Below are 12,715 nucleotides of genomic sequence, written 5' to 3'. Positions count from 1 at the left end.
ACTAAAGATTAAGAGATCGAAGATGCAAGGGCTATGACTAGAGAGGAGTAAGACAATGGGAAGGGATGAGATGTGGAAAACAGATGAATGAGTCAGTCTGGGTGAAGAGGAGATGATGTTTGTAGAAGGGAGAACTTGAGAGAGAGAGAGATTTTGAGATGAAGAGAAGAAATTGAAGAAGTTAATGTCAATCTGGTAAGTAGATGACTGAAGCCTTGATAGCTAGATGAACTTGGAAAGGTTAGAGGGGTTTCTGTAAATAATGTGTTGGAGCAATGCACTGCCTTGAGACAATTATTTTCCCCACAAACCCTTAGACTAAAGTGTGTCTTGTATTACACAAATAGATTAAGTCACTAAAGTTAGTTATTTAGATATGCTACCAAATAACAAGTGTTGCTTGGATGTACAGGTGATTCGGTTGTCGTAGCCCCTGCCCAGACCCTCTCCAATGCAGAGTTTCAGATGTTGAGACATACTTCAATCAATGTTGTTCGCCACCTGGGCATTGTGGGTGAATGCAACATTCAATTTGCCCTTCATCCTACCTCAATGGAATACTGCATCATTGAAGTGAATGCCAGACTGTCTCGAAGCTCTGCCCTAGCCTCAAAGGCCACTGGGTAAGATCAGAATGATTGACCATGTGTTTGCAGATCCTTCGCAGATAGTTTTGGAAAACTGACAGCTAGTGGAAGACTGTGCTATGTTTATAAGCTATAGTCCCCATTTCTGTATGCTGGCTGCAAATCATTTAGGACCCTAAGGACATGGTTATTAATGAGCTTGCTGCCAGATTGAAGCAAATGATATTGCTTGCTGGCTTTGTTTGCTGGCTAATCATAAACTAATCAAAATCTGGGTGGTCAAAGCAGGCTGCGAAAAATCTGCTTCCTAATTGCACTTTGCAGATATTGTTAAAAAGTGAAAATTAATTCTTAAATTTAGTCCTCAACTGGTTTCCTTCAGGTGTATAGTAAGTGTCAGGTACATAGTATAGTTTGCTTGATTCAAATATTCAAGAAATTATTTTGTTTTAGGAAAATCCACAGGATCAAACATTGCAAGGTTTTTCTATAGATAAAGGTTGCAACCAAATAAATGAATTTGCTACCCATTTAAAAACTTCTAGCAAGCATAACTGGAGGGAACATTAAGTAATACCTTTTGTTCCTATTAATATATTTAGCACATGGCATTTAAATTACATGGCATTTAAGGGAACAAAATAATTACATGTAAAGATTTTTTTTTAATATGGCTACACACTGCTGCATGGAGTAGTAGTAAACTACTACCCTAAGCAAGAGTCAGGAGATGTGAGTTCTCCTCCCAATTCTTTTACTGACTATGTGACTTTGGACATGTCATTTATTGTCTCTAATCAGTTTCCTCATGTCGGATGGGGGAGATGTATTACAAGACTCATATGTAATTCTATAGTTCTGTGAATTATTTTCTTAATTATAATCACCAAAACAATCCAGCGAAGTCCCTAGAGTATTAGTTTTTTTTCCTTTGTTTTCTTTCTTTGTTTTCTTTCTTTCTTTCTTCCTTTCTTTCTTCTTTCTTTTCTTTCGAGAGGGAGAGAGAGAGAGGACATGTGAGTGGCAGAGGCACAGAGAGAGAGGGAGAGGGAGAATCCCAAGCAGGCTCTGTGCTGTCAGTGTGGAGCCCCACGTGGGGCTCAGTCCCATGAACCCTGAGATCATGACTGAGCCGAAGTCAAGAGTGGGTCACTTAACCAACTGAGCCACCCAAGTGCCCCTCTAGAGTGTCAGTTTTGTAAGGAAACCCAAGTTCAAAAATAATTTGGAGACTGATCAAGGACCCTAACTTTCAATTACTACATTTTCTGGCCATTGCATACCCCATAGTACCAGCTAACTCAGCTGTCTTCCTAGGTGCAGACATGTATATATCTTTTCAAGAGTATTTTTCAGATTCTCATCTTAGTGGAGCCTATACACAAGTGAGCACTTTATCAAGGAAACCATTGATTTTGGATTAAAGAGGCGAAGGTTGGCAGTTGTAGCCCTGAATGTCAGGCATAGAGAGTGAATTCTTTTGTGATCTGTGCCTCTCTGCTTTATCATGGCTCACATTATTTTATAAGTGGCTATTAAACCTTCATACAGAACAGAGAACCAGATGTGTTTTATACCCTGATGTGGAGTAATACCAGAATTTCTAAGAAAGAACAATTTATGTTTTGGGTTGTTTTTAACACTTATTGCTGAAAGAAAAAAATATCTCCTCCTTTATAGCTACCCGTTGGCATTCATTGCTGCAAAGATTGCCCTAGGAATCCCACTTCCAGAAATCAAGAATGTTGTATCGGGGAAGACATCAGCCTGCTTTGAACCTAGCTTGGATTACATGGTTACCAAGATTCCTCGCTGGGATCTTGATCGTTTTCATGGAACATCTAGCCGAATTGGTAGCTCTATGAAAAGTGTAGGAGAGGTGAGTCCTTGGTTTATTCTTCTATTTTATTCTTGTCCTCAGTTATTTTGTCAAATCCTTAACATTTTGAAAGTCTTAAGGTTGCCTAGATACTGGGTTCTTGACTGGAGGATAAAAAGGAATTTCATTTCTTCCCTAGTGTTTCAACATCTCTCTGACTGGTAACAGAAGGTATTTGTTACGTGGCCATTTAATAGATCTTAAATGCTTCTGTTTAAAAGGAAAGGCCATATAGGTGGATGTATAATGTATTTGAGTATATGAAAAAACATATTCATATATACACACAAACACACATATATAAAACTGAGTTATAATGTATTTATAAACAAATCTAGAAAATAACATGGTATAAAATGGTGCACCAAAAAGATCACTGAACTGAGGTTAAGAATTAAATTTTACTCTATTCACATAAATTGTGGCTTTATCCTCCTTGGACTTCACTTTCTATATGTCTAAAAGAAAGGGCCTGGACTAGACAGTCTGTCATGTCCCATCTAGCTCTAAAATTCAAAATCGAGAAGCGCTTCTTTCATTATATTGAAATGGTCTAAGTGTTTAGGACCTTTAGATTTTTCATAATGTCCTTTTATACTATTTGATATTAAAATTAGCTTTTGATTATCCCATCTTCAAAGATGCAGTGCTCCTCTGTGCAGGAGGAAATAAAAAAATTCAGATCCCTGCCTCTGACAGTCACCCCTTTCCTTCCCCACCAAGGGGTTTATTTCTTCTTAGATCCAGTTGGCTTGGCATAAGTGGAGATAGCATGAGCCAAACTAAATGGGCTTCTGTTTTATTTTGGTGTTGCCACTTACTAGCTAGAGACATTCATACAAGACCCTGGTCTTCAGGTTTTCCATCAGAAAATTGGAGATGATAATACCTACCTTGTGGGGTTCTTATAAGGTTTATGATTAATAGATGTAAATATTTAGTAATGTCTTTTAAGGTAGATACATAGTGCATCCCCAATAAATGTATTCTTTTTTAAACATTTTATTATTTTTATTATATTTTAAATTTTATTTAAATCCAAGTTATTAACATCTAGTGTAATAATGGTTTCAAGAGTAGAATTTAGTGATTCATAAATTACATATAACACCCAGTGCTCATCTCATCAAGTGCCTTCCTTAATGCCCATTGCCCATTTAGCCCATCCCCCTACCCCACACCTCTCCAGCAACCCTCAGTTTGTTCTCTTATTTAAGAGTCTGTTATGGTTTGCTTCCCTCTCTGTTTTTGTCTTATTTTTCCTTCCCTTCCCCTGTGTTCATCTGTTCTGTTTCTTCAATTCCTCATATGAGTGAAATCATATGATGTTTATCTTTGACTGACTTATTTTGCATAGCATGATTCACTCTAGTTCCATCCACATTGTTAAAAAAGGCAAGATTTCATTCTTTTTGATTACTGAGTAATATTACATTGTGTATACATACCACACCTTCTTTGTCCGTTTTTGTCAGTCAATGGACATTTGGGCTCTTTCCACAATTTGGCTATTGTTGATAGCACTGCTAGAAACATTGGGGTGCATATGCCACCCCAGTAAATGTATTCCATCAGTATTATTGTCACTATTTATGGGTAGAATGTTTGATTATAAGCAGTATGCGTGAATCTCAATCTCTATCGATCGACTGATCTATCCTCTATTTTATTTTATCTTGTCTGTGTCTCTATATGGCCTAGATATGTAAGCTGGTTAGATTACAGAGCAAAGAACTATTTATGACATGTTGATCTATATTGGCCTTCATTTGTCCTACATTACAGATTATAGCTTATCCTCAGACTAGCCATTGCAGAAATAATGGCCACTAATCACAGGAAGTGCAGCTTAACTCCATCAGTAATGCAGGAGAAAAGAAAAAAAAGACATTTTACTGATCAATCATAGTCATTCATGAAAGGCAGAATTATTACTATTTTGGTTTCCTTAGTTTCCAAGATGTTAATGTAAGATTTTAAAGTAATGATAGATAAGGAAAACTTGACCTTTTTAATTAAAATGTCCTTCTAGTAGTTGTAAAAAACCAGGTAGTCCTTGATAGCTGTTTTAAATATTATTTTTTCTATTATGTTTCAAGGTGCACAAGAGAATTAGAACTCGAATGCCATGTAAAGTTTTGTTGGTAGTGTTTCTGCCCAAATAAACAACTGCTAGTTAGCTTATTCCATGGAAAGTGTCCCTTTTCACATTGCTCACAATACAATTTATAAGCCAAAGAATATGAGATAATTTTTTGTAATGTTTTCATCTAGGGATTATTATCTAAAGGATTTTGTTGTCAGTGAATTTTTTACATCATTCAGTTAGTTCACCTCAAGTTAAGAAATGTTTCTTGAGTTCTTCCTACATGAAAGATGCTGGTAGAATAAAATAGTGAATAAGATGTAGATACTTTGTTACATATTATCTGCAGTTGGTAAGTTCAGAATACATAACTAGAACCAAATATAGTATGAATGCAACTGTGGTAAAAGTTAAAATACAGTATTCACCTACAGGTGCTTTGAGAATGTAGTAGAACAGGGTCAGGGAATCGGGTTAGGGCCAGGTCAGTTATTCCACAGAGAAATGGTGAAATTTTCACTTAATGAAGGGGAATTTTAATAATACAAAGTATTAAAAAGCACAGATTTTGAGCAAACACAGTTATGAACTGTTTTATTAGTATATAAGTATGTTTGTTTTTCTTTTATTGAACATATTCTCTACACCATTATGTACAGTGTACTTAAAATTAATAAAAATGTATGATGAATTTCTTATAGAACCAGTTACTTTATGGCCAACTGTTAAATATGTAATACCTAAAAACTGTATTAAATATTCCAGAAATGTTTTCCCTAATTTGATAGTACCATAAAATGTCTTATTTCTGGCAGTCCCTCTCATGCTTAGGCTAGCAAGTCTATGAACCTACTGTGTAACCCTTCAAATACCACGACGCCTCGCAAGTTGCGTATCTGAATTGGACTAGCATTTTATTTATCTCTGCTCTTGAGAATCTTCCAACTTCTAATTAAATTTGGGGCAGCGTGAAAGGTTATCTGTTTGGCTTTTGTGATCTTTGAATATGTATCTTGTCACACAATTGACATGAAGATTTACCAAACTGACATTAATGGGAATTCGGGTCTATTTGAGGAATCACGGAGGTACACTGAAGGCAGCATTATCACTGTTATTATTTTAAATTGGAGACCAAAAATGCATAGCAATCTATTATTCCATGGAAAGGCTCAAAGACAGTGTTTATCCACTGAAAATAACTGGGTGGACTTGACGGCAATTTAAGTTTAGCTCTGACTTGTAACGCGTCCAAACTGAATCACCACATGGTTTTCCTAATTGATTAGTGTACAATCAGTTGTAAAGATTGTGGAAAGACACACTGAATTTGTCATGGGGAATTTAGTCTCTGCCTATATTCAAAATCTGAATCTGTCAGTATTCATTATGATTCTGAAGGTTTTATTAATATTAATGGTTAGTTATAAAGAAAGCCAACCTGTCTTGGATAGTGATTGATAACCCATTTAGAAAGAGTTCTGTTTTTGTGTCAGTATATGTCTGGTTTCTCTTCATTTAGTTTTGTATTCTAAAGAACATCTTGAATAAAAGCAAGGTTTTATTAAGGAAGGATCTATATGCTCTGGCCATGTATTCCTTATTTTAATATTATAGTTCAGGACAGGTGCAGGCAATTTCCTCATCGGTCTAAGCAAATAAAGCTAAATTTCGTATGTGGTAAAAGACTGACCTAATATTGTTAAAGAATCATTACATCAAAACCATGGAGAAAAGGAGAGTGGAAGAAAAATAACACCTAATTTTGAGTACTGTTCTTCCTTACGTGTTTTGTTCCCAAGTCTTTCCTGAAAAAATATTCCATTTCTGGGTTCTGTTTCAAATTCAAAATATAGAAGCTCTTTAAATCCAAGTGCGTAAATGTGCATTACAGGTCATGGCTATTGGTCGCACCTTTGAGGAGAGTTTCCAGAAGGCCTTACGAATGTGCCACCCGTCAATAGATGGGTTCACTTCCCGTCTCCCAATGAACAAAGAATGGCCATCCAACATAGATCTCAGAAGAGAGCTGGCTGACCCATCCAGCATCCGCATCTATGCCATTGCCAAGGTAATATGTGCTAAGGGGTCCAGAGCTACTGTTTTCTTCAGAATAGAGTCAGCCTGGATTTTAAAGTAAAACTGAATCACAGAGTGGTTGTGAATTCAGGGATTTGGGGGCAAAACTTTAATTCTTTTCAGTAATATTATACTGGAGACTTCTGTGGCTTTCTTCTGGTTATTCTATAATCAAATATTATCACCTTTTTAGAATTTGATTTAAGCCTGGACTTAAGGACATCTATTACAGCTTTAAAGGATGATCACAGACATAAAATGTTCCTCCTTTTTGGTATATGTCTTATCAATACTCGCAAGTAGGTTTGATCATTTTGAGTTACTGTTTCCTACCACTCTCATTACTTGTTCCTTGAAAATGTATAAAATTGTATTTTAGAAAGGAAGATGCATAAAATAGTATCCTTAGTATATGCTGCCTCAGACTTGAAAATAATCTTTATTCGCTCCTTTTTCTATGTTTAAACAACAACAACCATAAAGATCTTCCATGATTATAGGCTTTTTTGTGTAATTATTTTATTGGTCTTACTTTTAGAACAAAAAAGCCCCACATTTCTCACTTCTACCCATGAGTTCCCTTTTATGCAAATTAAGTGCCATATTAATCTCCTTTCATGTTTACTATGCATAGGGTTTTGAAGTTTCAGCTCATCTGATTTTATAAAAGGTGACTTGGGCAGCTGGGATCTGACCGGTCAGAAATCCCTGAATGGCTTTTTGACATTTAAGGAAGCTTAAACATTAATCCTCCAACAGTATCAAACCACACTGAAGCTACAAAGCCCCACTGACCATTTTATATGTCGTGTGCGCATGTGGGATGAGTTGATGAAAATATGAATTTTGCCTTTAAAGAGGGAATCAATCCGTCATTGTAATTTGCCTTTGTGTGACAACGGAAAAATGCTGTGAGTGATTTTGAACTCACTGCAACTTTAATGTCCATATATTGAGTCCTGCTGAGAGGGGAGAAGGGAAGGGAATGTTTCCTTCGTTGCATATAATGTTATACTCTCCTCACCTTTATGGTTTCTAAATGCAGAGTATTAAGTTCCATTGAAATTCTGGCAGATGCTAGTATCTATTGATGGACATTTCCTAATATTGAGTTTCAAGGTAATAGAGAATTAACATTTTTCAGTGGGGGTGATGGTGGTAATGAGCGGTTATTCCAGGGAGCCATTTCACCTTCTTTATTGTTCTTATTCAAGTCTTTTGTTTAAAAAAGCATTCTACCATATCATACACACACACACACACACACACACACACACACACACGTGTATACGTGTATTATATATATGTGTATATATATGTGTGTGTGTATATATATATATATATATATATATACACATATGATTTTTTTCCAGACAAAGGGGAATAATTGGATTGTTTTCTGTAAGCCTGGTAATCATCCTCTGCCATTTTGAGGCAGATGAAAAAGGGAAGTATTTCCAAGTTCCCAGTGAGGCTGTAAAACTCAAACAAATCTCTCATTCTTTTCTGACGGACTTATAAAGGATAAGAATTCTGGAAAAACGTGTGGAGATTCTTTCTCGCAGAGTACTCTACGTATGAGCAAGAAGTGCAGGGGCTGAGGTGTAAATTATTGGCTGCCAGAGTGCCGGCAGAAGGAACTGATTTCTGTGTGTTAGAGGTCATCATTACTGTTCATTTCCACAGCAACCGGGAACTTGGTGGTTTTGACAAAGAGAGTAAGGACTGTGGAGGGCTGAAGGGGAAAAAGAATGAAGGGAGTGAGTAAATCTTCGCTCGCTTTCATGATTCTTAGAAAAGGGCAAGTTGCTCGGAGGCCTGATTTTTGCTGCAGTCTTATTTCAGGATGACTGGATCATCACCTCTTTTGATTTGGGGAGAACACAGGGCATTATTTTTGATTTGGGAAACATTAGAGTAACCTCAAACTTGTTTGGGGTCATTATGAACTTTATTATAGCTGTGTGACATGGCAGTGCTGTAGTGCTTGAAGATGAAGTCCTAAGACGGCAGGATCTGGCTTTCTGTCAGAAACTGTGGGTGTGACTGTAGCTGTCCTTCCTCACTGGGAAATGACTCCAGGATTCTAGGTCCTCTGCCAATTGCAGGGTGATTACTGTGTGTGATTGTGTGAAAACTTCTTCTGGTCTGTCAAAAGTGTTGCTAACTTCAGATCCTATCCCCCTCTCGGTGTTGATGGCCAACAGCTAATTGTGTCTTTAATCACTTGGAAAATGAGACAGAATATTAAGTCCTTGGGAACATGGCTATATAGAGGGAGAATAAAACAAAGAAAAAAAAAACACCACAGACTTATAGTAAAATGATCTTGCCTTTGAGTATTCCCAATAAATATCATGTTATGCTAGTCAACAGAATTATGAACTGTGCTGTCTCTCAATACTTATTATCATTATCTCTCTGATGCTAGACAGAAGTGAACGTTTAGAGAAAATTAAGCTCCTGCAGTTGAAATAGAAGAGTAGAATTACTAGTTACATATATTTCTTAATGGGATTTAAAAATATGGTGTGTCATTTCTAGAACGTGTTATTTTGGAGCATTATCTGATTATTATTTTTCATAGAGTATAAATATATATCTAAAAATAGCAAAGAATAAGAGTGGATATCTTTTGAATATCAAGGTTTGGGTTTTGAGAGTTTATTTCTTCTCTCAGTTGTCTTTTCTCCTCAGCTTAATGACCCATAGTTGTAATTTTACTTCTGAGAAATTGCTAAAGTAAGCTTGAGGAAAAAGCTGAGCTTCCTATCAGAACAGAAGTTATTACTACATTGTTTTGGAATATATTAGGATTCTGTAAAATGCCTGTCTTAGCACAAAAGTCATAGTAACTGATTCAAAATAATTTTTTTGTTTGAAGTCCTCTCTGAGGAAATGTTCTAAAGAAATAGCACTAAGTCAGATTTGAGCCATAAATTCTCACTGACTGGTTTGTGTGAATGTGGAATGAGGTGATAACAATATGGTATTTGCCAAAGGGTAATTATCCAAAAATACAAGTTAAATGATCGTTGTATTGATTCTAGATTTTCCTACCAATGTGTCTTAACTGTAGTTTCAAGAGATTCTCTTTAATTCCAAAGAGATGTATCAAATTTAGGATATGATTGTTAACATGGTTATATAAAAAGCAGGAAACAGAGCCTGTTAGGGAGATCTTTCTAAGCACACACAGCTCTGATTAACTCAAGGCGCCTCCTTGGTATGCCATTTGGGATACAGTTGGTAGCGTCAGTAGGTTTCTCGGGAGGAACATCAATGATATGCTATTGGTTCCATTCTCAGTCTATAGCCTTGGGCTCTCTGAGTGAGGGGGAGGAGTGGCTGCTATAGGTTTTCAACCAAATAAGCCACTTATAAAATGGGTGCCAAAGAAAGTGTGTCTTCTTTTGGCAGGCCTTGGAAGACAACATGTCCCTTGATGAGATCATGAAGCTCACATCCATTGACAAGTGGTTTTTGTATAAGATGCGTGACATTTTAAACATGGAAAAGACACTGAAAGGGCTCAACAGGTAAGGCAGTGTCCTCTGATTTGCTCCAGATACTTTCTGTGCAACTTTCGTCCTCTCTTACCCTCAAGCATTTGGCCAAAATTCTGCTTCAATGGAGTAAATAGTGCCAAGATTGGAAAGCAGGAGCCACAGCCACAAGAAATGGCAGTTTTAGATGTTGAATTTACCTTTTGAAAGGTATCTCCTAATATTCTTAGCTACCTTGAACCCCTACCACTGCCATCAAACATAGTGATATTTTCTTAAGTATTTTGAAGTTATAAAAATTGGGATACATTTCTGAACTCATGTGCTATTTGACTTACCAAAAACTACCTAGATTAAAATTTTATCAGTCAATAATTAAATGAATAATATTCCTATCTTCAATAACATTTCTAAGTTCTGAATTCTATTTTTCTCTTTTAATATCAATCTACATATTGCTGTATATTGATGGGCAAATGTATTCCTCTTGCATTTTACTGATATTTTTTAACACCGGGACTCCCAGTTCAGCATACAAATAAGCCACATTCAAGTTTCTGTTAATAGATTCTTTACCTCTCACTAATTTACATTTTTATCTCCTTCATGGCCAATTATTTTTAAAATTTCATTTCATGTTCAGAATATTCTGATAATGTCAGTGCTTTAAAATCTACTTTTTTATTTTCATGAGAAGACCGTTTGTTGGGGCACCTCAGGCTTATGAAATCACAGATAGGTTTTAAACATGGATCTTTGATAAGAGGAACATTTATTATGAATCTAAGGAAGACAGTATAATCTTCTTTAGCTTCTCCCTTTAAGAGGGTTCTGAAATATACTGTTATTAGAAAGAAGTCTCACCTACAAGCCTAGGTATACGTTTAGAGAGAGGGAAACTTTTTGTTTGCATAAATGATTCCCAAATGATTTGAGAAAATGTAAAAATATTAATCATTTCAAATTTCGTTGAAGACAGTGGAGGTTCTCAAAATCTACCTCTGTAGACCTCTGTTACCTCTGTTACCGTGTTTACCTAATCAAGATGCACACAAACAAGGCAATAATACCTCTTGCTTTTCTTTAGGAGCAATATGAGGTACTTTTTCATCTTTTGAACAGTTGCCCACAACAAATGCTTGGTTTTGAAAATTGGGGATTCCAATCTGCCAAAAATGAAACTAGCTGTGGTTGCCTATAAGTCATCCTTTCTAGTGGTCACATAAAATGAACAGTAGATAGCAAATACGTTAAGAATTGAGCCCATACATTCATCTTAGAATTTTGCTGACTTGAGGTTTCTTTTCTTGGTTTGTGAGGCCAGCAGAACTTCCATGTTGAATTATAGTCTGTTTCACTGTTTTCAGTTTCAGACAACTGATTGCAAATGCCTGTGAAACCACTCCAATTAAAACCACATGAGGGTGCTAGAAACTTAGAGTATGCCAATCACAGCAGGGAGGAAACCTGGGGTGAAAAATAGCAGATGTTATTGTGATTTAAATTTTCACTTCATATACATTCTGATTTGGGGACAAATTCTATGTTTCAATTGAATAGTTTTTGTTGCAACCAGAAAGCAGGTTGAAATTCTAACTAAGCAGAAATAAGTGGATGGGTGATAGTGAAAAAGGTCCTCGGAGGATTAGACCCATACTGTTAGAGATCACTTATAATATCTTTTGACTTCCACATTCTGTTGCATTTATTTGCTATTAATTTAACATTTTTAGTTTCTGTTTCCTAACATAGGCATATTTGTACATAGATATATTTTCTATTGTTCACAATGATCAACATTAAATTTTTTTATATAAAGCTTTCAATAATTCAAAAGATTCCAAAAAATTATACGTAAAATTATCTTTTGTCTCAAGAATTCAACAGGTATTAGTAAACCTAAATCCTGAATTCATTATTTTCTGAATGATACTTTACTGTTTATTATTATTATTTTTTTGAAGTGGTATAGATGCACACACAGCAATTTGATAATGATTATTATTTAGAAGTGTTAGATAGAGGGGCGCCTGGTTAGCTCAGTCGGTTGGGCTTCTGACTTTGGCTCAGGTCATGGTCTCGCAGTGCGTGGGTTCGAGCCCCACATCAGGCTCTGTGCTGACAACTCGGAGCCTGGAGCCTGCTTCAGATTCTGTGTCTCCGTCTCTCTCTGCCCCTCTCCTGCTCACACTCTGTCTGTCTGTCTGCCTGTCTGTCTGTCTCTCTAAAAAATACATAAATATTTAGAAAAAAGAAAGAAAGAGGTGTTAGATAGATTAAAAAAAGACTAGATGGGCCCTGAAGCTACCTGTCTCAGTCATTCTGTGGTACATAGAAGTCTAAATAGAGGTCTAAAGTTGGATAGATGTCACGGCTGATGGAGTGTAAGTATGTAGGGCTTGAGTTTTATTGTCCTATTTTGGTTATCTTCACCGTTACCCTGGATTATGATATCTCCTGCTTTTTCGCAGACCTCTAAATATCCAAACAGGCTTAGTCATCAAGGCAGATTCTGCTCCAATAGTAATAATAACTATTATCAGTTGGCAGTATATAGTTGAATTGTGTCTTACCTATT

General features: G+C 36.2%; 1 protein-coding gene and 1 non-coding gene across 2 annotated transcripts in view; both read left to right on the top strand.

Annotated features, from left to right (window-relative positions):
- CPS1 (carbamoyl-phosphate synthase 1) overlaps nt 1–12,715 on the top strand; it is a 128,915-nt gene that overhangs the window by 55,233 nt on the left and 60,967 nt on the right. Inside the window, exons 18-21 of the mRNA XM_049614985.1 lie at nt 413–623; nt 2,268–2,466; nt 6,447–6,623; nt 10,052–10,170. Coding sequence (XP_049470942.1) covers nt 413–623; nt 2,268–2,466; nt 6,447–6,623; nt 10,052–10,170 — 706 coding nt within the window. The remainder of the gene's footprint in view (nt 1–412; nt 624–2,267; nt 2,467–6,446; nt 6,624–10,051; nt 10,171–12,715) is intronic.
- TRNAQ-UUG (transfer RNA glutamine (anticodon UUG)) lies at nt 12,166–12,250 on the top strand. Its single transcript has one exon. It is a non-coding gene; the product is annotated as a tRNA-Gln (tRNA).

This window comes from Panthera uncia, assembly GCF_023721935.1.
Source record: "Panthera uncia isolate 11264 chromosome C1 unlocalized genomic scaffold, Puncia_PCG_1.0 HiC_scaffold_3, whole genome shotgun sequence".
Classification (NCBI taxonomy): Eukaryota; Metazoa; Chordata; class Mammalia; order Carnivora; family Felidae; genus Panthera; species Panthera uncia.
Note: the sequence above shows the minus strand (reverse complement) of the source record. Positions and strands in the feature narration are given on the sequence as shown.